Source organism: Castor canadensis, chromosome 8 (genome assembly GCF_047511655.1).
Source record: "Castor canadensis chromosome 8, mCasCan1.hap1v2, whole genome shotgun sequence".
Taxonomy (NCBI): domain Eukaryota; kingdom Metazoa; phylum Chordata; class Mammalia; order Rodentia; family Castoridae; genus Castor; species Castor canadensis.
Genome location: NC_133393.1, coordinates 45,068,827 through 45,095,490, shown reverse-complemented (window position 1 = coordinate 45,095,490; position 26,664 = coordinate 45,068,827). Strand labels below are relative to the sequence as shown.

At 35.2% G+C, this 26,664-nt stretch overlaps 1 protein-coding gene and 1 long non-coding RNA gene across 2 annotated transcripts in view; one reads left to right on the top strand and one right to left on the bottom strand.

Moving 5' to 3' along the window:
- Nucleotides 1-1,522: 1,522 nt before the first annotated feature.
- LOC109679565 (uncharacterized) overlaps nucleotides 1,523-26,664 on the bottom strand; it is a 370,197-nt gene continuing 345,055 nt past the window's right edge. Inside the window, 2 exon segments of the mRNA XM_074084838.1 lie at nucleotides 1,523-1,660; nucleotides 11,637-11,840. Coding sequence (XP_073940939.1) covers nucleotides 1,523-1,660; nucleotides 11,637-11,840 — 342 coding nt within the window.
- On the top strand, nucleotides 16,051-19,479 carry LOC141425479 (uncharacterized). The gene is made up of 3 exons (XR_012450486.1): nucleotides 16,051-16,168; nucleotides 16,387-16,456; nucleotides 18,902-19,479. It is a non-coding gene; the product is annotated as an uncharacterized lncRNA (long non-coding RNA).

Sequence of the window (26,664 nt, the reverse complement as noted above, 5' to 3'; positions counted from 1 at the left end):
AAAATATTGCTCTTCTTAATTATGTTCATCCTTCCATTGGGGCCACCAATTTCCTAAAGGAAACATGTAAAAGAAAAAAGAAAATTTTTTGCTAATTTCTTTTTTATTTATTCAATTCACTATCATTTAGCTCTAAGTATAATTTATGTGAAATTTGACATATCAGCTTATTTTCCATTCAACAAAATGTACTGAGCACCTATTCATTCAAAGTAGAGTAATAGAAATTGGACAAGTAATAGTAAACAAAGGAGAAAACTATCCCTGCCCTCATAGGGCTTAAATTTTAGTGAGGGAAGTATAAACAGATGTGATAGGCCAACAAAATAAGCAGGTATTGATACTACTTCCGTTAATTAAATGGAAAGTCAGTGAAAAATTATCACTTCACTTTTTGATTAAGTTTGTTTTTTCATCTTGACTTATTAAATATGACTGAAGATGCAGAAATCTGACATGTATAATTTTATTCCTTCTTGGAATATTTTGTGCTGATACGGGTCAAACAGAATTAGTTTTAATATATCTGGCTTGCCTTATTTTAATTTGTTTGAACTTCTTTATGCTATAAATTACAATTCAACACAGACCTGTCCTTAATCCTTCCCCTCCACTGCCTTCACACCTCTTCCCCAAAGCAAATGTTTATTGAACAATATAGAGTACCTAGCTCTGTTCTAAGTTCTGCAAATAGAAGCACACAGTTTTAAAAATTCTTTCTCCACAGGTGGCTCATGCTCTAATGGAAAAAACAAAAGTGTATAATTAGCATGCAAAGCTGCTAGTAGCATGGAAGTAAATATCTGGTGATCCAAGCTGAGTATATTGAGTGGAAGTGAAGAAAGAAGTAAGTCAGTGATGATGACACTTAAGTATCTGAAGGAAATTACCTTCATTTTTGTTAGCCTAGAAGAGGCTATTGGCCACTCTGGAAATTGAAAAGGGATGGGACACCATTTTAACATTCTGTGGCAGGGCTTTTTTTCCTCCCATATGGAGGAAATAAGGGGAGTGACTAGAAGATAAATCCAAGACTAAATAAATTCCCTTGTCTCTTCATTAGCTAGAAAATTTCATATTTTTTCTATAAGGAATTTCAAGGGAAAAATGGAAAGTTTAAATAATAACAAAAATCCCAAGGCATTTATGTGAGCCCATTTGCAGAGTATATAGTTTGTGTTCTAAGATGACAACAACCAAGCCCAAACTGGGTGTCTCAGGTTTGAGCTTTGTTTACTCACTTCAACTCTTTCTAAAAAGAACAAAGGAGCCCATCCACTTTCCTTCCATTCCTTATATAATCCTGCTCTCCTTCCTCCCTTGCTTTCTTCTTTCTCAACTGAAGGTTAGAATGAGATTTACAATCACAGATAGCAATGAACTTGGACTTCTTACCATGACTTCTACACTATGATGGAACTTTAGGAAAAAAGAAATGGCACTTGATGGCCCCTATCTAGTAGATGCACTGACATAAGCTATCGGTTAAGTGTTTAATCAGCAGAAAAAATACCTTCTTATTTTAATGGACCCTTCTCCTTTCTCTTGAGTTAGTATCAAAGGAGTCTCCCAGAACAGTGTCCATTTCACTTATGTGCTGCTCAATAGCTGTGATCACTTCACTGGGGATAATCTTCAAAGCCCTGATGTCACCAAAAACCTGAAATGTGGTGATAAAATGAGCACATATGAACTTACCACATTTCAAAGACATATTAAGGTGAAATGGTCAAAAGACACTATTTTTTCTTATCTCCCCAGAAAAAATTTGTAACTTTCAAATCCTCTGAAATGACGTTATTATGCTATTTCTCTAGTTATACAGAAATTTATAATTAAGGTGTTATGGTTCACTTCTATTTCTGACCTTTACAATAGCTTTATAAAAACCATACCAAAATACAAAGTAATATTGCTATTTAGTAACACAGAGCACAGGATAATAATAATAACGATAAGCAATTGAAATATATTTTAAAAGTGAATTTTCTAATTCTATTGGAACCAAAAATGGAAAAAAAACAAAAATGAGACTGGGGTTCTTTATTTTGCCTTTGATAACTTTTGTATAAGTGCATAGAAAACAAAAACTTTTGGGGAGAACACATTGGATAACATTCCTTTTAGTAGAAACTCATTGTCCCAAGAGAAGTTCCTATAAATACAAAACTAATTATCCTGGAGTACAACTAATAGCCATGCCAACATCCTGTTTGACCCGTCACACACAGTTTGGGTTTATTCCTGGACTGTTTATAATAATCACCAGTTTTGCTGACTTCATATGTCCTCTACATCTTGAAGATATCTAGCATTTCCAAGCATTCTGCTGAAGGCCTACTTTTCCACAGAACGTGACCTCTAGAACTGAAAGTCATCCACATGTAAAGGGCAGGGAGCCACATCCACATTTAAGTCAGCAAAGCGAATGAATTTCTCCGATAGCAAAAAGGACATCTGCTTATCAGAACTGCTCTTTGATTACAGAAGCCATTTTGTTTTTCAGAACTACTTTGCTATGTCCTAATGAGAACATAAATCATATAACAGACTAATCAGAAGGCCTCTCTACAAGGTGGACAAATGTAGAAAGGGTACAAGGAGAACTCCTAGCTCACATTTGCACTAATTATTCTGAAAGCATTTCTCTACTCAGCTTCTCACTGTCAGGGTCATGGCGCAGTAGCATTTAGTCTTCTGAGTTACTCTTGTTTTTCTAATTTGCTCCCACATTTGTAGCTATTTCCTTTGACCCTGCCAGCATAAGGTCTCCAAAATGCACTTATGTAAAATGATCCATATACATGTGATATACATCAAATTAACACATATATTTTGACCTGAGGATTTAGGGAAGACAGAATAAAACTTTAACTAAATTTAGCCTCAATTGCAATTGCTAAAGAAATTTATTAGTTGTCTCTTCTACATTAACTCTGTGCTGTATTGCACAGAGTTCTCTTTCTAAGTGCAGCAATGTGTTTATTAAGAGATCTTAGAATATTTTTAATTTTATCAATCTATGTAGTTATTTCAAGGCATGTGTGCTAGAAAAATAAGCTAATAATATCATGACCATACTTTCCTTTATGAATAGCATTGACTAATGGGAAGAAATGTTTCTAGAAAACACATTACATATATCTTAGATTTTATGACTATTTAAATATGCCATGCTTTAAAAATAAAGAAAAAAAACCAACCTAATCATATAGCATCTTTCAAAGGCAGAAAAGGACAGTGAACTGTGATATCCATAGTCTCACATTTCAAACTTTACATTATCCAATTAACATACAGAAAGCAGTAGAGTTTGTGTAGCTATGGCCTAGATGACTACCAAAATGCTGGGTAGCCTTTCTCACTCACCGCAGTTTGGTTATACATTTGTTTATATTTCTGAGCAATTTGGTTGTATACACAAAAGTACACACAGCTGTATACATACATCACACACACACACACACACACACACACACACATACACACACACACATACACGCACACACACACATTCTCATATACTTTGACCTAGTAACCTCAATGTCCGGAATCTATCTTTAAGAAATAATGTTAGAGGTAAAGAATTAAATTCTACCTAACCATAAAAGTAACAACAACAATAACAACACAAAGGAGCAAAAAAAGTGTCAGAATAAACTTTTTCAGAGAAAACTATCTCTGGTACACTGTGTAGCTGAAGTTAAAAATCACTGAGGACTTAACTCAGGATTCTGCTCAATCGTGTTAAGATTTATGATTCTGAACTAATAAAATGCAAGTATAGACATCACTGTGTGACAAGAAAATACAGTCTGCAGAGACAGTCAATAGTCTTTTGGACCATGTAGAGCTAGTATTCATTGGTGACATTGTTGCAGGTGAGGCGACAGCACAAGTAAGTTCCTTCCATCTTGTATTTGAAGCAAAACTGGCCTTCTCTGGTTCAAGCAAGCCTTAGGATACAGGTCTTGCAAATCAGGGTAGGTATATCCTCAGGTTTCAAGTTGGAAAAAGGAAATTGACATTATTTACAATTGAGTTGATGAGATAGGTCATATCCAACTGCCCAAAATATATGGTTTTGTAAAGCTTCAGTAAAAGGTCATAATAAAACATGGCTAAGGAAAGGAGGAGGAGGAAGAATAAAATAGAAATGACATTCTGGAAGTAAATTTGGATTTCATTTGTCCCCTTAACACAGGCTTTAGGTCTCCATAGCCCTAATCCACTGAGTGCAGTAAGCACAATGATCAGAAGAATGGACAGAGTCTGTTTAAATTAGATTAGAACTGCAGAGTTCTAGAATAGAGCTTGAAGAAATACCACACTTTTTAAGTTATAGGTTGACTCAACATAGTTTTAGGAAAAGAATGTTTTGCACTTTGAAGAAGTAGATCACTTCTGTAAATTTTTCTCAAGTGGTTAATTGAACGATGGACTGACACTTAGATTTATTCTCTGGAATTTAGCAATGGTGACCATGGAGATCATCACAACAGCAAAAATGAGAATCCAAAATACACAGTCTTTTCATTTCTGCGAATGTATACCTTACTTGGCTGTGAAATATTCAACACTCTTAAGATAAAATATCTGAATATTGCCTCTGAAGGAGCAGCTGTCACCTTAAATCCGAAGTCTAGTTTGTTTACTGGCTGTATTTTATATCCTTTAGAAAATGACACAAAATAGCAATAAAATCATTGTAAGTATTCTACAGGGGAATATCAATGCCCCTTGGTTACAGTGTACATATCTTTATACATAATTCCAGTTTATTTTCCACAGAATTATGTTAAATATGTAAAAAGCCTTTTCTCATAAAGGTAAAAATGCTGGATGTTTCCAAGTTGTAATTTAGCATTAGTGTCAAGATTGCTTCAGAAAATAAGCCACTGTTGCTATTGAATTCCTTTTAAGTGTCACTCAGCATACTTTATGTGATTTTTGCACATAAAATAAACTTTTGTGATTTTATATCACTGTTTTGGAAATGTGAGATTAAAACTAATTCATAGGACACATTTGGAAAACTATCTGATCTAAAGCAACCATGTGTTTTACATTGTTTTATATCATCATTAAATAATTGGTTCAGAGAGTTATGGAAGAATTTGTTCCATAAGCTAAAATGGTATAGTGATACTATCTATGAATTCTTAAAGAAAAGAAAAAGTATTTGCAGTTTGTTCTCAGGTTAACATTGACACAATTACAAAAACATATCAAGATATTTTAATAATATTTCCATATATAAATATAAAAAGATATAACTATATTTAGGATTATTTATCTTGCCTTTTTACCTGAGTAAATTCCTTGATCATTTTAGAGAAATTGATATTAAACAGCCTTGCCAAATAGAGTAAAATTTTAAAAATCACATACATTGTAATTGATCATCTCAAACATTAATTTTGAATGCAAGAATTTCCAATTTATTTATATTAAAAAATGTAAAAGATTCTGAATATTATAGTTTATTAAGATTAATTTTAAAAAAGCATGAAAATGTTTTTCCTCATTTAGGTCACCGCATAACATAGCCTATCCAAAGTCACAATTCAGTGAGAGAGAAAATATACAAAATTAAAAGCAAACAGATTTTATTCAAGCTAAAACATTCAGTATCAACTGCTTGTACAGTAAATATTTAATTCTTTACTTCCATAATGTTTACATTAAACATTTAGCCTTTTATTTTAGTTCGTATATCTAGGCTTATTTTTAACAACTTTTTTGCACTTAATAAACCTTTAAAAATATTTCTGACGACTTAGAATCCAAGGGTTTTTAAAGGAGTCTCCAATATTTCATGTATGCATTTATTATGTGATAGACATAAATATAATAATGAACTAAATATTTTCTAAAACAGTCATAAGTTCCAATTATTTAGAGATTCAAGAATAATCTAAAATGCTGAAAATCACTTTATGTGTAAGAGTATTTGCAAAAAAATATGGGTTGTTTTATCTTGTATATATAAATTTAAAATACAGGGTCCATATGAAGTAAGAATTACTAATTAAGCTAATTGTTTCAAAATATAAGTATAAATGAAGTACAATATAGAGGAATTTGATAATTTATTATTAGACAATAGTCATTATCTTAGGACATAACTGTAGAACCTTTAGAATGTTTGTAACAATCATATTTCAACATAAAACAAACGGTCAAAACAATTCTTCATGACTTTCTAAAGAAACCATACATAGCTATAATAAAATTCACTTAGTTACTAAAAGTTAATATTTTTTACCTTATTGCTAAAATCACTTTTTATTTACTTTTTTTAAGCAAATTGGTTTTTTTGGTTTATTATTTTATTGTTGTGCTGGGTAGGGGTACATTATGGTATTTACAAAGGTTCTTATCATATGTTAAGTATTTCATATTTGAATTCACCCCCCCACCATTCTCCTTTATCCCTCTCCCCTCATTCCTGGAATAGTGAAACAATATTTGAACAGTTGATAGATGCAGCCAGGTACAGTGACCACATCTATAATCCCAGCACACAGGAGAGGTCAGCCTGGGCTACACAGCTAAACTCTGTCTCAAAATCAAAACAAAACAACAAAGTAAATAGCTGTATTTCCTTAAAATGTATCTGAAATCTACTGGATTTGTTTGAAATTTACAGTGTGCTAGGCTCACAAGAATAAAACTGCAATTTTTCATGATACCAACACATATAAAAAAACATATAAAGTGATAAGCTAAGCCAGAAGAGAGCGATTTCTTGCTTAGTTTTTGTGGAAGTCTAGCCATTTCATAGCAAGTTGCACTGACCCAATTATTATGAATAAATAAAATCATGAATTTTGATGTTTACACATGGAAGCAATTTTGTCAATACTTAAGGAGAGCTAAATTCATATACACTATATATATATATATATATATATGAATTAGTAAGTCTATGTACCAAAGGCATTTCATTGTAATCTCGGAGGAAAATGTCTTTTAAGTGTCATTATATTCTAGTACTAGTCTGATAATTGAACTCTACTTTGCTCTTGCATTCTGTTTCTTCATATGTTGCTTGTAATAGGGTCTAAATTTTAGATATAGTAAAATGATAACCCTTTATCATTTAAATAAGCTAGCATAGACAAGCATTGTGAGGGAAAATAGTATCAGGACATTATTAAAAACCCAAAAGAAAGAAGGGAAGGAAAGAAAGAAGGAAGGAAGAAGGAAATGACACCTATTAAGCTTGACATTGGAAACCAAACAAAGAAGATATTAGTGCACATCTTTAGCAATATTGTATACAATAATTGTATTAAAATAGTAACCATTGCTATTACTGCCTCCTGTTAATGTATATTTCTCATATTGTCATATAAGCAAAACATACCCAAAGGACATACTGCATCTTCTTACAGAGGTATTGTGCACAAAACGTCAAGCTTTCTAAATTTGGAGAATCTAAAATGTGACTTCCTTCTATTTTTTCGAAGTGAATTAATTTTAAAATAATCTTCAAAGTAGCCAAAAACTGCATGCAATGGGAAATATGAGAATACCTTTTTTCTTTTTTACCAAAGGGAAAACTGATGGAGCAATTTTCTCACTGAAAATATAAAATATCGTCAACAATTTGCATCAGTTTAATGAATGCTGACTGCGTGCCCCACTTTCCTGAATTTTCTTATTGATTCCTATATGATTATCATGTATTTCTTTCTCTCCTGTACACACACACACACACGTGTGCACACACACACACATGCACACACACACACTGAGAATTCTCAAATCTACTAGATAATCTTTTCTGGAAGAAATTAAAATGTACAGTTGAAGGAAAAAGAAAAACTCAAAATGATTTGTATAAGTCTTGCAAAGCTTCACTCAGACCTGGAAGAAGTCACCTTCATCATCTATCTTCACACTGAGGGTAATAATGATAACGTTTAGTGTCTCTTCCCCTGCTATTTGCACTGTGTGGGCCCTAGATTCTCCACACAGCAGAAAAACCCTGAGCTGAGTAAAACCCATCTAATAATAAAATTGTGTTTGGGTTTTTCCCTTTCTCCTTTCTTCTCCTGCTGCTTTCTATCAGCAGAACACTTAATCACTAATTGGTTAATCTGTTATTTAGGCAAGTATTAATATTCTAATTTTGCAGACAAGGAATCAGGCTTCCTGCTGTGTATGCCCTGGCCCTGGGTAAGGAGCTCTTCAGATGGGAGATTCAAAGTAGGTGAGACTGGCCTCCTGGGACCCCGCCACTTGCCTAAAGCCACAGGAGGGCTTCACAGAGCTTCCTTAGATCGCTGAGTTCCTGGCTCCCAGTTCTCTGCTCAGACCACCAGGCGACACCGCCTCTAATGACAAAAATCCGTTTTCCCATTCCGCCCCAACTAATGCTCCAAGGACCTTCTTAATTGCCACTGATACCCTGGGATCCGGAAGCTTATTTGTAACTTGATGAATCTGCACCAGGTTTGCCTGGGTTTCTAGGTTTTGTAGCACTAAAACTTTACAGTAACTTTGTTCTTATAAAATATCTCAAGCTAACCCTACCTATGAAACAAAGAGACAAAGCATCGCTCTGTGGAGATTGATGAAATCTGTGGAGTCAAGAGAGGCTGACAAAAATAGAATGAAGGACAGGTGCATCAGGACAATGACCATCTCTGACAAGGGGGTGACACTAAAAGGCAAATATCTAGAGCAGCATAAGAGGTGTGGCTTCTCTCCTAGGTCACAGCCTGGATAAAAAACATCATGAACACATGTCCATGCGATATTGTTTACAATCCAATGTCTATTTCAGACTCATGAAATCTGACCTCCTTTCCAAAAATGTAGCATTCTGTGCAAATAGAACTTTCCAACTCAAAAGGCCAGGGCTTTATTTCAATGTAAAAGGGAAAAGGTTAATATCTGACCTATATTTATTACTAGAATTAGCAGTCTTAGAAGTCACTTCAGTTACAAGTTAGGGCTGTGTTAAATGCCAAAGGAACTTGGATAACTAGAAGATTCTGTGTAGGAACCAACATAAAACCATGAAGAATAGAATTCAGGTTATAGAGAGAGCTAAAGCAACCTTTCATCATTTTTGTTTCATAGTTATGGTCATCTCATTTCCAAATAAATTAAGCCCAGACTGTACTGCCTGTTTCTTCCCATATCAGAATATGGGAGCAAACTATGACATGGATCTTACCAGTATCCTAAGTAGGTCTAAGTCTTCCCCCAAGTTCAGGTTCCCTTAATGAATATAATGTGGGCATTGATGATAAGGAGCTCATGGTACCTAATTACCAGTCATGTAACAGAATTTGGAATCAAAAATGTCAATATAATTGGATAAATGCTGAGATTTGACATTTCTTTATGCTGCATACATTGTGGGAAACATAAATTCCCTTTCTCACTGAGGCTCCAAAAGATCAGTTTCAAACTCCTTCCAATTTCAGGTTTTTTGGCTCAAAAAGCCAGTAATTGGCCCGGCAGTACCTGCTCTGAGTCAAGAGAGAGAAAAAGGAAAGTAAGAAGACTGGTGAGTATCCAGGCAGATGCCTGAAAATAAATTTGCCTAATCCTCAGTTTGCTCCAGGACTAGAATTGTTTTATAGCTCCTGTCCCCTAGGAGACACAAGTTCATAGTAAAAAAAAGTTCAGAAAGGCTAAAGAATAAAATCTGATACTCATGATAAAAAAGAAGACACAGGAAGATAGTTCAATTCAGAGTGGATTTCATAGAAGAGGAAGCAAATAAAGAAAGAAGTAAGTGGGTTGGTCTAGACTACAGACCCAAGAGTGGACAAGACCGTGCACATTTTCTGGAATCTTACAAAGGAGAGAGCTGGTTTAGTATTTGCTGGAATTTCAGTTGGTCCACCATACATCCTCGTAAAAGGCAACTGAATGGAAATAAAAGAGTCAGATGGGTCAATAGTATCTTTCTATAATCCCACCATTCAGTTCTACCAGAATTGAGTTTAGTTTATTTTTAGTATAATGTTATTATTAGTACTTGAAAAAATGTTTTCAAGTTGAATGTGTTTGAGTGTGTTCCATAATACTTTGCAATCTCCAATGCACTTTAAAAAAAAAAGAGCTAACAATACATTGTAGATGTTATCTCATTGATCTGCCCCAAATCCCTGTGAGCAGTTTTACAGCTAAGGAAATAGATGAAGTAGGGAGAAATGACTAAGCCAAAGTTATGGAGCAAAGGAAGGAGGAAGTGAATGGAAAGACCTTAAGGATGCTGTGCTCAGGAAACCACACCACTTTCCACCTGGGCTTTCTGCTGAGGCCCTAAGGGTCTAGGAGCTATAAGATATTCTGTAGCAGAAGAACTCTAACCTCTCCAGTTTTCATGTTATTTCTGTGCACAATGTGCACACATATTTAATCACATGCTTATGAAAATTAAAAAGTTAATTCCTAGCAGTTTGTTTTGCAAGAAAAAAAAAGATTTCTAAAGCAAGTGTTTCAGAAGTCTGAAAAGGATCATATGGAAGTGCCAAGAGCAATCCATGAACCCAAACTCCCAAAGAATTGTACTGGATACAATCATCATCCTTACCTGCTGCTTTGCTACAATATTCACAGTTCCCTCTCAGAATATGCCTTGGTAAGGGAGGGAGAAGGATGAGCTGACCAGGAATCTTTTCTGGCCCATCTGTGCTTTTCCTAGTTAAGTGCCTGTGTGTCTCTTCAAATTCTGTTTGGGTTGGTACAGCAGAAAGAAGAACCCTGCCTGCAGGCCTGGACTTCTGAACAAGGAGAAATTGCTTCAAATATACAAAGAAAAGGATTTGTATGATGCCTCACTTTTATCAACTTCACAACAAAAATATTAATGGCTAAGGTTCATAGGGAAAGTGTTGCAAAAGGAAATGCTCTCTAACTGCTAATCAACTAGTATTTTGCCCCTGTTAAGTGATTTGTATGTTATACACTCTCAGCTTCTTTCTCCCCAATTCTTCATGGTCACCACATAATCACACTCCTTAAGAGTTCATGATTCAATAACATCTACTAATGTGACAGAGACTCAGATTTCAGCATGCTGTGAATTCAGATTCTAAGAATATGATGGAACATGATTATTTTTATCTGCAAATCAGCCCATCTTTTTATTTTAGAAGAAAACATGCCTGTAAGACCTTAGCCAGATGCTACTTTAAAAATAGTTTTAAAGATTGAGAGATAGTGCACTTTTCTATATTTTAAAGATTTTTCTTATGGTGGAAAATGAACACCAGCACCTCATTCACTCTGTGGCTGGGCACTTTCTGAAGCATGAAAGTGTCTGTGGACTCACGAGACTCTTTTGCATCAACCTGCAGGTGTTTATAAAGGCTACCTGGACAAAAGTTATCACGGCAGAATCCTAGATTATTTCGTTTGATTTGTTTCTTGGCTGTCTCAGACATAGTTATGAACGGAAACTTCTGCTTTTCCTATGTGGTATCACTGTTTCTTTAGGCAAAAATTAAAACTTCAAATACACTATGGTATTAGAAACATCAGTAATAATATGTGTGCCAAGTAATACTGAAGTCTTTGAAATCAAGTATAAACACATACATATGTACATCCATGCACTACAATATACACAACATTTGTACCAAAATATATTCATATATACATACCTCAATGATGGCACCACCCGGAAGTCTCAGAAAATGGCAGAATAGCGCTTGGAACCCACTGGGATAAACAGTGAATATAGATACATGAGAAATTTCTCCTGCACCAAGTGCAGACACAGAAGTTTCATTCTGATGTTGGAGGCCACAGCTGGAGACACTGGACTCGATGCCATGGTTTTTCCAGAGGTAATCATACACTGCCACCTAGTGAGACCCAGAATATCCCCCCACCAGCCCCCAGCCCCAGAAAACAACAGAAAAAAATTAATTAACTTCTGGCAAGAGCATAACCGATTTTAAATGATTTTACAATAAATCTGAAAGTCTCTGCCATCTGCAGTGCTTGAGCTTCATTCCATGCATATTTTTATAGCATATATCTAAATAGTGAAGATAGACAAATCCCCGGTGTGTGCTCCATAAAGTTAATTCTACACAGATGAAGCTGTAATTGGCTCCCATATTAACCAAAAGCAGGATGATCAAGCAGGCTGTGACAATGACAATGTTGTTTTTTTAAAATGCTTAGGATTGTTTTTATGAGTGGTTGGTTTGCTTTCTTGTCCAAAGGAAATCTTTGACTTTTGACTTACTTGCACCATGTTAAAGGCTGTTTCTGATATCATTTGAGCAGTGGACAAGATGAGTTAAAGACATAGTTTACTGACCTCCATTGGGCAGGGTTTTTGTATACGGTATATATTTACCTACTATTTTTCTTTGTGGCAATCCTGATTTTTGGACTTAATGTACTTTATTTTCTGGTAGGAATTCTCATGTAGCAATTTCATTGTCTAATACAATACACCCTGTGGGACTTTCAGGAATGTTAATTGAATTATGAATGAGTTGAAAAGATACTGCTGTATTGCTTGCTTAAAATATTAGTGATGAAGATTAGAATGTACCGCTCTAAAATTTGTCCATGGCTGATAAAACTTGTAGTTATAAGATTTTGTTATTGCCTATTCCTATAAGTGCTGAGCTATAACACAGCTTTCCAAAATTTCTGATTTCCATATTCACAGCTGCCCGAAGGTTCAGAAATAGAGAAATGTTTTCCCTGAATTTCTTTCCTCACTGGATCTTTCTGAGGCTGAAAACGTTACCTATTGTTCCAGAAAGTACATATCAAACATGGATTCCAAAGTTAACTCTCCTTAACATGATTTGCAAATACTTTAAATTCTCAGCAATATGTAAAAGTTTAATATGAAAGAAAGATCAGGCCAATTACTATTTAATTCAATCCAAAATTGACCAAAACTCCTAAGATTATAGCTAGTGACTTTAAAAAAAATAAAAAGGTACAATTAAAATCTAGATAGAAAAAGAAGCTGTAAATTTTCTTAAAAATATGTGAAGGACAGAAATACAGAAGTCTAATATGATGAAAAACAGAGGTTAACTGAGGATCCATTAAAACATGTTTTTGAGAGAATAGAAACATGTTTCATGTGAACAGTGTAGCAGGAAGTCACAATAAAATACTGGTCTATTTTACCTTCGAATAAGTTTGATTTTGACAAATATGCAGAAGGAACCTCACCTGGGGTGAGATTTTAGCTGAGTTGAAAGGAAAGGAAAGAAGAAAGGGAGGGAGGGAGGGAGGAGAAAGAAAGAAAAAAGAAAGAAAGAGAAAGAGAGAGAGAAAGAAAAAGAGAGAGAAAAGGAAGGAAGGAATGGGGGTTAGGGAGGGAGAGAAGAAGAACAAAGAGAAAAGAAAAAAAGCAAGATAAGGTATCCATGTAAGTGCCCATCAATGGATGAATAGATAAAGAAATTATGGTGTGTATATACCATAGAATAGTATTAAACCACAAACAGGATAAAAACCTGTCATTCGCAACAATATAGATAAGCCTAGAAACATTAAGTGATATAAGCCAAGCACAGAGAAGACAAATATTGCCTAGTCCAATTCATAAGTACAATCTAAGAAAAGCTGACTTCATAAAAGCAGAGAGTAGAACAATGATTACCAGTGGCTGAATGGATGGGAAATGGATAATAGGGAGAATGTGATCAACAAATATAATGCTACAGTTAGATAAGGAGTAAGTTCTGGTGACCTATTGCATAGTAGGATAACTATAGTTAACTCTTTTGTTTTAAACATCTCAAAATACCTAAAAGAGAGTATTTTGAATATTACCACAAAGAAATGCTAACTGATTACAGATATGCTAAAACAAAAAAGTCACACTATACCCCATTAATATGTACAATCCTTCTGTGTCAGCAAAAAAACCTTGGTGGAGTTTCGATAGGTGTGAAAAGTGCAGGTACTTCTGGCAGAGGAGCAGTCCTGGTATAGACGCAGATGTAAACTTGCACAGTGGACCCGCAAAGGGTCCATGACCAGGCTTGTAGGAGAATGTGAGGCTGGAAGGTCATCTGGGGCTCTGAAGACTGGGTGCTGGGCTAAGACATTCTGGATATAACTCATAACCAGGATAAGCTCCTGGATGTTTTGAAGCACAGGGAATTTTGATTTGGCTTATGTTAGAGTCATAAAGCTGAAGGTAGTGTGACGAGAAGGCAGAGAGATTGGAGACCATCTCACTAAAAGTGGACAGTAGACCCTGCTCTTGGACAGTCTCTAGATAGGAGGTGTGGGAAGTAGAGAAATCTCAGGAGTGGTAACAAGTATGAGAGCCAGTGACCAGTGACACTGTTGGAATGGGTCTATAGCAAACAGCCAACGCAGCAAGGAGAGAGACCAAATCAGTACTGTGCATGCCTAAAGGAGAAATTTACTAAACTTTCATCAAAACCATGGTAACAATGACAGTAACACACAGCATGGCATGCAATTAACTCTGAATCTGCATAACTCTGAGCCTGGTAAGGACATTCAGTAACAGGACACATTTCTGGGTTAAATCAGGTCCCTTGAGTAATGTGGGGGGTAGAGGCAGCATCAGAACTGAGGCCATTGAGCTCCCCATGCTGTGCAAAGCTCCAGGCCAGGTTTTCACAGGACTCTCCTCCTTCAAGATCAGTCCATGCACTGCTGGTGCCCAGCCTCTGGATGCAAAAGGTTTAATGTCAGACTAAAGGAATGAGAAGGAAACTGTAGTCTGCATTCTGGAGAACTGTAGGGTCCCCACACCTTCTAGCTCTTGGTGACCTTGAAAAGAGGAACCTGTTTGTTGGAAATGTAACATAAATCAAAGCCTATTGCTCCCTTGAATGGCCAGGACATACTGAAAGCAACAAGAAGATGGGCACATTTGTTACTCAGTAACTCCTGCTTTGGAAGCTGATGCCTTTCAAAGGGTGAGTGGCCCTGAAATCTGGTCAGTAAACTATATGGAGTACATTTTAGAAAATAACCCTGTTCATTTTGATTTTCCTTATTCTCTTTTAAAATTACTCCTAATCTCAGGAAACAGAGGAGTAAATTGCTTTCTGCATAAACACATCTTAAACTGACACTGACTTGTCCAGTAGGAAAAGTAGGGTGTGACAGATAGAAAGTGAGTCAGCATTATTTAGGTTAAGAAACAAAAATTCACCTGCTCTCGCCGAAATGGGTTTTGGATGGATAGAGTACACAGGTACTTCCTAGTGACAGCCTGAATTGAAAAAACAATGAAAAGTTCAAGCAAAGCTCTGCTTTCTTCTGTCAAATTCACCAGGGCAGAAGAGTAAGTAAAGCTTTCTGAGACAGACCAGGAGCACAGGGAAATCCGAAATGCAGGAATAAAGGTTATCTCTTAGCAAACACTATCACATATCTGTGTCTTTGGGCAAGTTATTTAACGTTAAGGTTGCAATTAAAGTATATAACACACACATTTATATATAATTTAATATCTACAATGCTGTACAATTAGTAGCATTATTCCTATTTTATAGACAAAGTGATTGAGGCCCAAAAATGTTAAATTACTTGCCCAAAGACAGTTATGTGATAGTGTTTGCTAAGAGATAACCTTTATTCCTGCATCTCGGATTTCCCTGTGCTCCTGGTCTGTCTCAGAAAGCTTTACTTACTCTTCTGCCCTGGTGAATTTGACAGAAGAAAGCAGAGCTTTGCTTGACCTTTCCCTTGTTTTTTCAATCTAGGCTGTCACTAGGAAGTACCTGCATTCTCTGTCCATCCAAAACCCATTTCAGCTAGAGCAGGTGAATTTTTGTCCCTGTTATCTGTGCTAAGTTGTCTTCATTATGGGTGACAAATTTGCAAGCTCACTTGACTCCCAATCTAGAGACACAGCTTCCGAACAGCTGCATTGGAAATGAGGCTGACACTTTTATTTCCTTTGGCCTGATTCTTATGTCTGCTTCTTAATTTTCTCAAATAGTGCAGGTGGGGCAAGAGGGGTACTTAGACCCTGATATCCTAGCCATAATCAAACAGTGCTGGTATTGAACTCAGGTTGTTCTGACTCTGAAGCCCATGCACTTGCAATAACACCATGTGGTAACACGTTTGATCACATAGATCACTATCACACTTAAGTGCTGCTTCAGAACGGGGACGAGTCTGGACAAGATTCTAGATGCTGAATTTTTCTCTTCAGGTAAGTGCTCATAAGGAAGATTCAGGATATTTTTCTATCCTTGGTCTATTTATTTAAGAAATATATGCCTCATCCAAATGACACAAATTTTTACTAATGTCCCACAGGGGTACTCAAGGTTCTTTGAAGATAAACTAAGGAAAACACTGGAACACATTTTGCTTTCCTGTTCTGGGGCCATAAATGTCATATACTAAAGTAATTCCTGTCTTTTCCAGAGTTTCTGGCTATCAGTTCTTAAGGCAGGACACTTAAAACACCTATGAACAGCAAGAAGTACAGATCCAGGTAAGCCTTTTTCAATTCTTATGTGAGTCCACACCTCCTGCTGGAAAGGGATAAGAAGAGAGTGACACATGTGATGATGAGTGGTCCATAATATCTCCCTAGAAGTGGTCCCAAGGTCTGAGACAGATGATCACACAGAAGAGAATATTTTCAGTTACCTGTCGTTGTATTGAGTATTTTCATATTGGCTATGGAAACAGCCTACCCTGTGGGTAATTTCTTCACCGTCTGACTTACAACCAAAGACAGCCTCCAGCAATTGGGGATGCTTAGCTTTAAAACTTCTTAAAATCTTCCCTAGGGTTAAGAAAGTAGGGCAAGGTAAAAAAAAAAAAAAAAAGAACATGGATGTTTTATAACTGGGATAAAACAGGAAGAGCTGCTGATCAGAGGAGGATACAGCAATGGGGAAAGATGAAGAAATCACAGTTGTTTTTCCTGAGGTTATGTGGCTTAATCCTGGGCAATCTGTGTAGGTGAACATGACTTTCTGCAACTCTATTCTCTTTACTTTTGAATATGTGTCCTTACATCTTTCTGTTGAGGAACAAAGTGTTTAGCAAAGTGGCCTGTGATATTTAAATCACCAAGAGAAATAGCCACCTTTAATACTTCCCATTTAATTTTAATTCAGGCCATGAAGGCAGTCCATATAGAGGAAAGGAAAGATCTGTTAAGGCAAATACCAGACAACCTAGACATTCTTGCCTAGGGTAGGTGAAGGATAAAAAGAAGGAAGCAGGATGTGATTTTTCTTTCAACTGTTTTTCCTTACATGACTTTGTTTTCTATTTTCTAGTGAGTGAGTAATGGTCAAACTATTTCTGCAAAGAGATAGGTCAGAAGATAGCTCCTGTCCCCTATATAATTTGAAGTTAGATCCACAAGTCTTTCTCCTATCATCAAAAATCTCTTCCATTAAACCAATCAAACATGTCTCTTCATTTCCAGGAGAGCCAAGTGAGAGTTAATAAATCTATTGAGACAAATGAATCAAGAGACAACACATACAGGACACATCTGAGGAGCTAAAACTGGCCTCAATCTGGAGGCACCAAAATTTAGAGGACTCCACAAAACACCAGCCCTGTGGACAGTAACCCTTAAACGAAATTTATCATTGAGCAGAAAAACAAGTTAAGGACGATAATTCAATGGCAGACAAAAAAACAGGCCGGAACAGGTTCAAATGCTGTATATTTCACAACAGAGCTTAATTAAAACAGGACTATGAGGCTCTTAATTGCATTATGATAGTTCAGCATGAAATTAGGTCTGATGTGAAGGTCCTCATAGTAGAGCTGTTTATGTTATTATAATTACACAGTGGTACATAGATTTACTGCCGAGATACATTTTTGAAACAGCTCTTTTGTGGATTTCTTTTATCTTCTCACTCAAATTTGCACTCAATTTCCAAGTATGACAAGTCAGCAAGAGGAGCCAGGGTCAGGAAATTAGGTCATACTGGAAGATCCAGTTGGTCTCCTGTATATTTGAGCTAGAACTCCAAATAAGTCATGCCCTGATGATGGTTTGTTTAGGAGCAAACCATCTGGTAAAAAAAAAAAAAAAACAAAAAACTGGGTCTCAGTAAAATAGGCACCTTACCCATAATACTTGGTTTTGTCCTAAAAAGCAATACCTTCCTCTCAATGTCTGCTTTCTGCTGCCGTAACAGAATACCTGAGACTGGGTAATTTACAGTGAGCAGAAATGTATTAGGCTCACCATTCTGAAGGATGGGAAGACCAAGAGAATGGCTCAGTATTTGTGAGGGCAACCGTATTTTGTCATTCTGTTGTAGAAGGTGGAAGGGCAACACTGAGCAAGAGAAAGATAGGGCAGAATTTGATTTTAAAACAAATGCATGCTTAAAATAACTAGCCAATTCCCATCCATGAGGGCAGAGCCCTCATGACCTAATCACCTTTTATTGGCCACTGGGGATTACATTTCCAACATGTGCACTTTGGAGAATACATTCAAACCATAGCACTACTTTTAGAATTAAATAAGTGCAAATGCATAACTAAGGTCACATTTGCATTCCACAGTATCATATTTTCCAATATAAATGAAAAATGTTAAAACTAAAATGTAGTGTTTAGTAAAAAATACTAACTCCTGTCCATAGAATGCAAACAACTTATTAAGAGTGAGTTTTTTTCACATGCCAAAAATAGATACTCTTCCTTATTTTTCCTTTCTCCTTTTATTTTATCATTTTTATATTTACTCACATGTGTATATGTTGTTTGTGCCACCTTTTCCTTGATTCATCCAGCTTTGAACTTTTATTTCAAAGACATAGCTGGCACATATGAGAATCTAACCTACGACCATGGTTGAAGGACAAAAACCTCACATCACATCCGACGTCTTGGAAGCATATACGTATTTGGTATCGTGAGTTTTCATCTTGATATTTTCATTTCTGTGCAGGCTATGTACATCAGCAATTTGCACATCTCTTCATTTTGTGTGTTGATTTGGAATAAAATAGCAAAAAATTAGTAGAAGATTATCTACAAATAAATTAGGTGAGTAAAATGATAATGCTCTGATGTCTCTTTCTTAACATCACCATTAGGAGCATAAAACACGTACTTAAGTAAATTTGAAACAATTTAGGGAAAACTGATAATACTATGGTGCATTGCCAGAAAGACGCACTTCTAAACAAAATTACATGCATTTAATTTAGATAGAAATTATACAACTTGGGGAAAGTTAACATATATTCACAGGTAGTTGTACACACAGTCTATTGTTAGTTTTGTACTGAACATCTCTAATTTTACTAACCAACAATTTTACACATTATGTTTGTTAGTGGAAATCTATTTTTTATACCACTACTACAAAAACAAATCAGGAAACCACAAAAAACTGACTTCTGATTATGGTACTTTTTAAATCTCTAGGAAAAAGAAATAAATGCAAGAAAAATTGCAGGGAATTTCATGAAAGAGGACAGTCACAGGCCTTAGTAGTATTTCCAAGGTTTTTGCCTGAGATATGATATACATGCAAATGTTAATAATTGTATCACTGGTACTGTACATAAACATACTACAGATTAGTCCCAGAGCAAGTATAAGAACACAATGACTCTCTTTTGTACTTTTCCCCTGTTCACTCTAGCTAAAAAGGTGAACAATGGATTACTAAGGTGAAAACAATGTACCAGGACTCTGAGATTAGGAGCAGGGTGGGGAATCAGTGATGTGGGAGTGAGTGAAGAAAGAAGAAAGGTAAGGGAAAAAACCCAGCCACCCACTGCTCTGCGAGATAAATCCTACAGGTGGTGACAGTATTATTTAAATGCAAAGTAGCCATTGTGACTGTCCAGCAGTGTTTGCACTCCTATATAGTATTTTATATAGCTACAAGAAGGAAAATGTGAAAGCCAGGATGTGAACAACATAAATTATGACCAGAAAATTGTGCAGTATCCTCACATCATCCAATTAAAACTCTTTTTCTTCCTTTGAATATCAGAAAGTGACTTATCTACCTGAAATTTTAGTTCCAGGTCTGACAGAACTAAGGCAAAATAACTGAATCAACTTAGTTTGGACAATCAATTGTGTAAGTCCAAACCTGACAAAATTGTTTTTCTTTCCAGATAGAAACTTGAAATGTTATACCTAGACCTGGGCAAAGTTGACCCCACTCCATTAAAGCCCCTTAGCCACCATATCGTTGATCAGAAGATAGATTTAAGATATCTACTAATATGAATATCTCTTTCCCTTTAAATTTAAAAATATTATTTAAGCCAAATATGTGATGGCTGATGTGAACCTACAGTCAGCTACTCAGGAAGATTTCGTGAGCCCAGGATTTTGAGGCTAACCTGGGTAACATCAAAAGACCTGTCTCAAAAAATAAAAATAACAAAAGGCATCAAAATACTGCTTAGATGGCACATTTATTTCTGTTTGATCCATAAAGCATAGTAGAAGAAAATACTTTCTCTCTGAGAATTTTTTATCTCAAAGGCTGGCCTGCTATCCATGCTGATGACTGCTACATGGTTGTTAGCCTGTCCTTAGGTTTAATTTTCTCTAATGGTTAAAAAAAAAAAAAAAAAAAAGTAAGACAAGCAAAAGATTAGGAGTGGGCATTGTTCTGTGTATGTGTATGTGTTGAGTGTGTGGTGTGTGTTTGTTGAGTGTGTGTTTTGTGTGTGTATGTTGTGTGTATGCATGCTTATTTACGTTACTTTCAGGATAAATTACCCCCAAATTTAGTTGTCTGCGTATTTTTGTATCAACTGAAATGAGCAACAAGTTAGGAGTCTAATGTTTTTAAAACTAGCTAATCTTATTTCAAAAGCCAAGTTAAGTAGTATAAGTTGGCTGAAAATCTAGGTAGGAGGCTTGGCAGCCATCAGTGTGCACTTATCACACACTGAGCATGCTCCTACATGAGTTGTGCAATGGGAATTGCATGAATCCTCCCCAGACACCTATTTGGCTCATGTCTTCCTTCAAGACTCTATACACATGTCACCTTGTCAGTGGGGTCTTCCTTGACCACCCTAAAGCAGACAATGTCTCCATCCTCAGCTATACCCTACAACCATCTGCAATATCTCCTGGTATATTTGTTTCTTATCTGTCCTTCTGCACACAAACGTAAGCTTCATGAGGAAAGGAAATAGGGTTTGGCTCATGAGAGGTTCACGACAGGCAATATTTGTTAGAGGAATAAATAAGTGAAATAAGTGATTTCAGTGGATTTGATATTGAAAGCCATCTGTTTTTTGGTTCTGTTTTGTTTTGTTTTGATTGTGCTTACCTTGGAAGCTTCATTAAAATCCATTCGTTTTTGCCAACTGCAAAACTGAATGTAAGATTTGACTGTTCTTTTATGTCAGTGTTGCCAATAATGCTAAGACATTTTTCCAGAAGTACCAGGGGAGCAAATTCTCTCCCCAAATCCCACAGTGCGAGTCTGAACTCCTGTTTCCCAACTCTGTGAAGTCTGTTCAGGTGCTCTCTCAGCACCTCACTCCACCCACGCCACCCACAAGTCAAAGACTGCCCATGTCATAACTCTGTTGGAATAATAACCCTTCGCACGCATATAAAATCTTTCCTCCAGGAGCTACAATGCATTCTATGATAATTAATTGCCTCATTAAACAGTCCTACAAGTAAGGAAGTATTCTTTTGATTTTATAAGTGGTTAAGTCTCAAATGAAGAAAATAGAAACCACATCTCTACCTGTACTAAGGATGCAGAACAAGCAAAGTGAAGCAAATCCATGTGCATGCAATGAGTTGATGGGAATATTAATGTTTTAAAGGACATTTAATTTAATATCTTCTGTTTAGAAAAATGAAAACTATTTCCCACTTTCATTTCATAACTATAAAAAGAAATTGGTATGCATCATTTGTACTTAGTTGTAGCTAAATCCTTTTTTCATTATTCAAAAATAGTTTTGAGTCATTCCTGCAAACAAAATGCCATGAGAAATATAGAATGAAATGTTTTTTGACCTCCATGAAACTTATAATAAAGTAAGGAAAGTGAGACACAAGTGCAAATAACAGTAATTTTAAACTATAAACACTGTGAGAGGCTGAAAATTCTAGGCATTTGAGAAGGGAGAGTCAAATCTGGAAGTAGTGAAAATAGATGCCCCATGTTCCCCTGGGCTGGAACTTAGAAAAAAGGAAAGAAAAAAATGATCACACATGTTAAAGCAAGTATTTTTATTAACATAAACGAGGGAATTGGGTGTTCCTCTTTTACCTAAACTTCAAATATAGTGACTTTCAGTGAGTCTAGGAACCAAGTTATTTCTACTTTTTTGAGACTTTAAGGGATTTTGTCTAGCTTTCCATTCTTTTCCCACACTTGAACCCTGGCTCTTGCCCTTTGTTTGAATGTAGTTCACTCTTTGAACATGACACTTCCAGAGCAGAGAAAAAGAGAAGAAAAGAGCATACAGAAAATTGATCACAGCAGTGACTATTTTAGGAGACATTAATTAAGAGTAGGAATTATAAATAATAGTTATTTAGGACTCATTATTAAAACAGCTCTTTTCAAGGCAAACTCATTTGTTAATTCAAGTATCCACTCAAAATGTATCTATTGATACAGAGATCAGAGTGATTCATCTACAAGCCAAGAAAGGCCAAAGATTACTAGCAAACCTCCAGAAACTAGCAGAGGGACATGCAACACATTCTCTCTCATTGACATCATATGGAACAAACACTGCTGACATCATGATCTTGGACTTCCAGACTCCAAAACTATGAGATGATAAGTTTCTGTTATTAAAGTCACCCAGTTTATGGCATCTTGGTAGGCTAGACAGGCAGTGATACACTTATATGCATTATTGTATTTAATTCTCAGACTAAAAATTGAACCATAGATGGATCAAAAAATTTACCCAAGGTGAGAGTCAGTTTGACTAGTAGAGTCAAAATGAGTTGGTTAGCTGTCTGCCTCTAGAACCCAGGTTTTAAACATTGTTTATACTCCCTCTCTAAAAGACACATTTAAGAACTGTTAAATGAGAAGAAAACTTCCCAACATAACATTTCAAGGAATTATATTTGTTCAAAAATCACAAATCTGTGCTTTATATTGTCAAGGTTGAGTTGTGGAGAGGAAGTGACTAAGGAGGACTTGGTTGTAAAGAAAGACCTCCTGACTACTTGTTTTCTCTCAGGAAGAATAGTGAATGTTTATATTACATCCTGCCTCAGTCACTAATTAACTCTGGATCAGTTTCCTCATCAATAAAATGAAGAACTTGAATTAAGTAAATTCTAAGACATCTTCCCGGGCTAAAAAAATCATGTTTTATGTTTCTTACTTTTTAAATCTTTCTTTGAAGTTAAAAATTATTTATGCCAACAAGATCATCTTGATTAAGAAATAAAACATTTCCAGATCTCCCCCTAAATTTCCCTGTGCCTCATACTAACCAATACCTACTGTTAATTCCTGTCGTATCTATAGCCCTCTGTCTGAACCCAAAATAATTCAGAATCTCTATCAATAGCAATATTTTTACTATCACAAACTCCAGAAAAAAAATGAAACCATATAGAATATACCTTTTGACTCTGTCTTTTTTCTTATTTTTCACTTTTAAGTTTTTTTCAATTTTTTTCAACTTTATTGAAGCATAATTGACAAGATTATATATATTTATAGTACATAACATGATGTCTTAATATACATATACACATTGTGAAATGATTAGTACAATCAAAAATTTAATATAATTCCTCATATAGCTATTTTTGTGTCTCTGTGTGGTAAGAATATTTAAGATCTAATTCAGCAACTTTAAGCATATAGTGCATTATTCTTATTAACTAGAGTCACCATACTATAACATAAATCCTAACACCTTATTCAGCCTGAATTACTAAAACTTTTTATCCTTTGACCAGTATCTTCCTATTTCCAAACTCTTCCCCCAGCCCCTGGCAGTCCCTATTCTACTTTCTGCTTTTATGAATTCAACATTTTTAGCTTTTACCTGTAAGGAACGTTATACAGTATTTATCTTTCCGTGGTTGGCTCATTTCACTCACCATAATGGCCTTCAATTTTATCCATGTTGTTGCAAATGACAGGATTTTCTTCTTTTAAAAACTGAATATTTTCAATTATATACATATACACCATGTTTTATTTATCTATTCATCTGCTGATGGACATTTAGGTTGATTCCATATGCTGGCTCTTGAAAATAATGTTGCAATCAACGTGGGAGTGCAGGTATCGCTTCAGCATTCTGATTTTATGTCCTTTGGATGTATAACCAGAACTGGTATTACTCAGACACATGGTCTTCATTTTTTATTTTTTGAGGAACATCCGTACTATTTTCTGTAATGGCTATGCTAATCAACATTTCACTAGCAGATTACAGGGGTTCCATTTTCTGTCCTTCCTTGCCAACACTTTTCGTCTTCTGTATTTTTATTATAGCAGTTTTAACAAGTGTGGGGTGATATCTCACTGTGGTTTAAATTTGCATTTCTTGATGACTAGTGATGTTGAGTATTTTTTCATATACTCTTTGGCCATTTCAAAGTCTCCTTTTGAGAAATGTCTAGTCAAATATGCTGCTTATTTTTAAAATTTGGTTATTTGATTCTTGCTATTGAGTTGTTTGGATTTTCTGTGTTTATATGTGTGTGTTATATGTGTATGTGTATTTTGGATATTAACTCCTTTTCAGATGTGTGGTTTCCAAATATTTTCTCTTATTACTTAAGGAAACAAAAAGAGTGTTGATTGTTTCCTTTGCTGTGATCTAACTTGTCTGTTTTTGCTTTTGTTTTCTGTGACTTCAAGGTCATATTCAAGAAATTATTCCCCAGATCAATGTCAAGAAGCCTTTCTCTCCTGTTTTCTTCCAGTAGTTTTACAGTTTCAAGTGTTATATTTTAAGTCTGTAAATCATTTTGAATTGTTTGTTGTATATTCTGTCAGTTAAGGTCCAATTTCCTTCTTCTCCAGGGGATATCTAGTGGTTATTGAAGACTGTCCTTTCCCCAATATGCATTCTTAGCATCTTTTTTGAAGACAATAAATGTGTAAATTTACTTTGAGGCTGTTTTGTCCATTGGGTCATGTGTCTTCTTTTATGCCTATGCCATATTATTTTGATTGCTATAGCTTTGTTGTATATTTTGAAGTCAAGAATGTTTTGGCTATTGGGGTCTCTTGTACATCCATGTGTATTTTAGCTTTTCTATTTCTATGAAAAATCTTATTGTAATTTTGATAGGGTATGTGTTGTATCTCGATGGTTTGGGATCATATGGACATGTTAACAAAGTCCATTTTTCCAATCCATTATTTGTCTTTGATTCTCTCAACAATGTTTCATAGTTTTCCATCTACAGATCTTTCACCTCCTTTGCTAAACTTATTCCTAAACGTTTTATGATTTTATTTTTGATACTATTACAAATGGTTTTGCTCTCTTGATTTCTTTTCTGGATAGCTCATTGTTATTATGCAGAAATGCGATTGATTTTGTGTGTTGATTTTGTATCCTGTAACTTTACAAATTGAGTTTATTAGTTCCAACAGTTTTTTGGTCAAGTCCTTAGGATTTTCTATGTCTAAGATGATGTCATATGTAGAGATAACTTTACTTCTTCCTTTTTAATGGGAATGTTTTGTTTCTATCCCTGCCTAATCTCTCCAGCTAGGATTTCAGTACTACATTGAACAGAAGTGGTGAATGGGCAGCTTTGTCCTGTTCCTGATCTTAGGGGGAAAGCTTTCAAGTTGCCAACATTGATTATTATGTTTACTTAATTCATAGAGTTTCTATCATTAAAGGATGTTGAATTTCATCAAATGCTTTTCCTGTATGTATTGAGATGTTATGACATTTATCCTTAATTTTGTTAAAATGTATTGCATTTATTAGTCTGTATATATTGAAATTTATTTACATACAAGGAATAAATCCTACTCAATCACAGTATGCAGTCCTTTTTAGTTTCTGTTGAATTTTGTTTGTTAAAATTAATTGAGGAGTTTTACATCTATATTGGGGAAATTGATTTGTAGTTTTCTTTTATTATAGTGTCCTGTTCTGGCTTTGGTATCAGGATAATACTGACTTTATTTAATAAATTTTAAATGCTCTCTCATCTTCAATATTTTGGGAAGAGTTTGAAATGAATCAGTGTTAATTCTTCTTTAATTGCTTGGTAGGGTTTGCACATGAACCCATCATGTCCTGGGGTTTTATATGTTGGGGTTGATTACTGATTACTGATTCAATCTTTTCCATGATTCAGTCTTAGGTTCATTTTTCCTAGGTTATCTCACTTGGGAGAATATAATTGTTCATAGTAGTCTTGTGATCTTTTATATTTTTGTAGTATCAGTTGTAATATCTCCTCTTTCATTTATAATTTTATTTATTTGAGCCTTCTTTTTTTCTTAGTCAAGCTAATGATTTGTCAATTTTAACTTTCTGAAAACCAAGTCTTAGTTTCATTTCTCTTTTTATCTTTATTATTTTTTCTAGTCTCTATTTCATTTATGCTTCCTCAAATCTTTATTCTTTCCTTACTTCTGCGAAATTGCACTTTTTTAGTTCATTGCTGTATAAAGTTAGATTGTTTATATGAGATCATTCTTGTATCTCGATGTAGATGATTATCATGCTACACATTCCTTTTAGT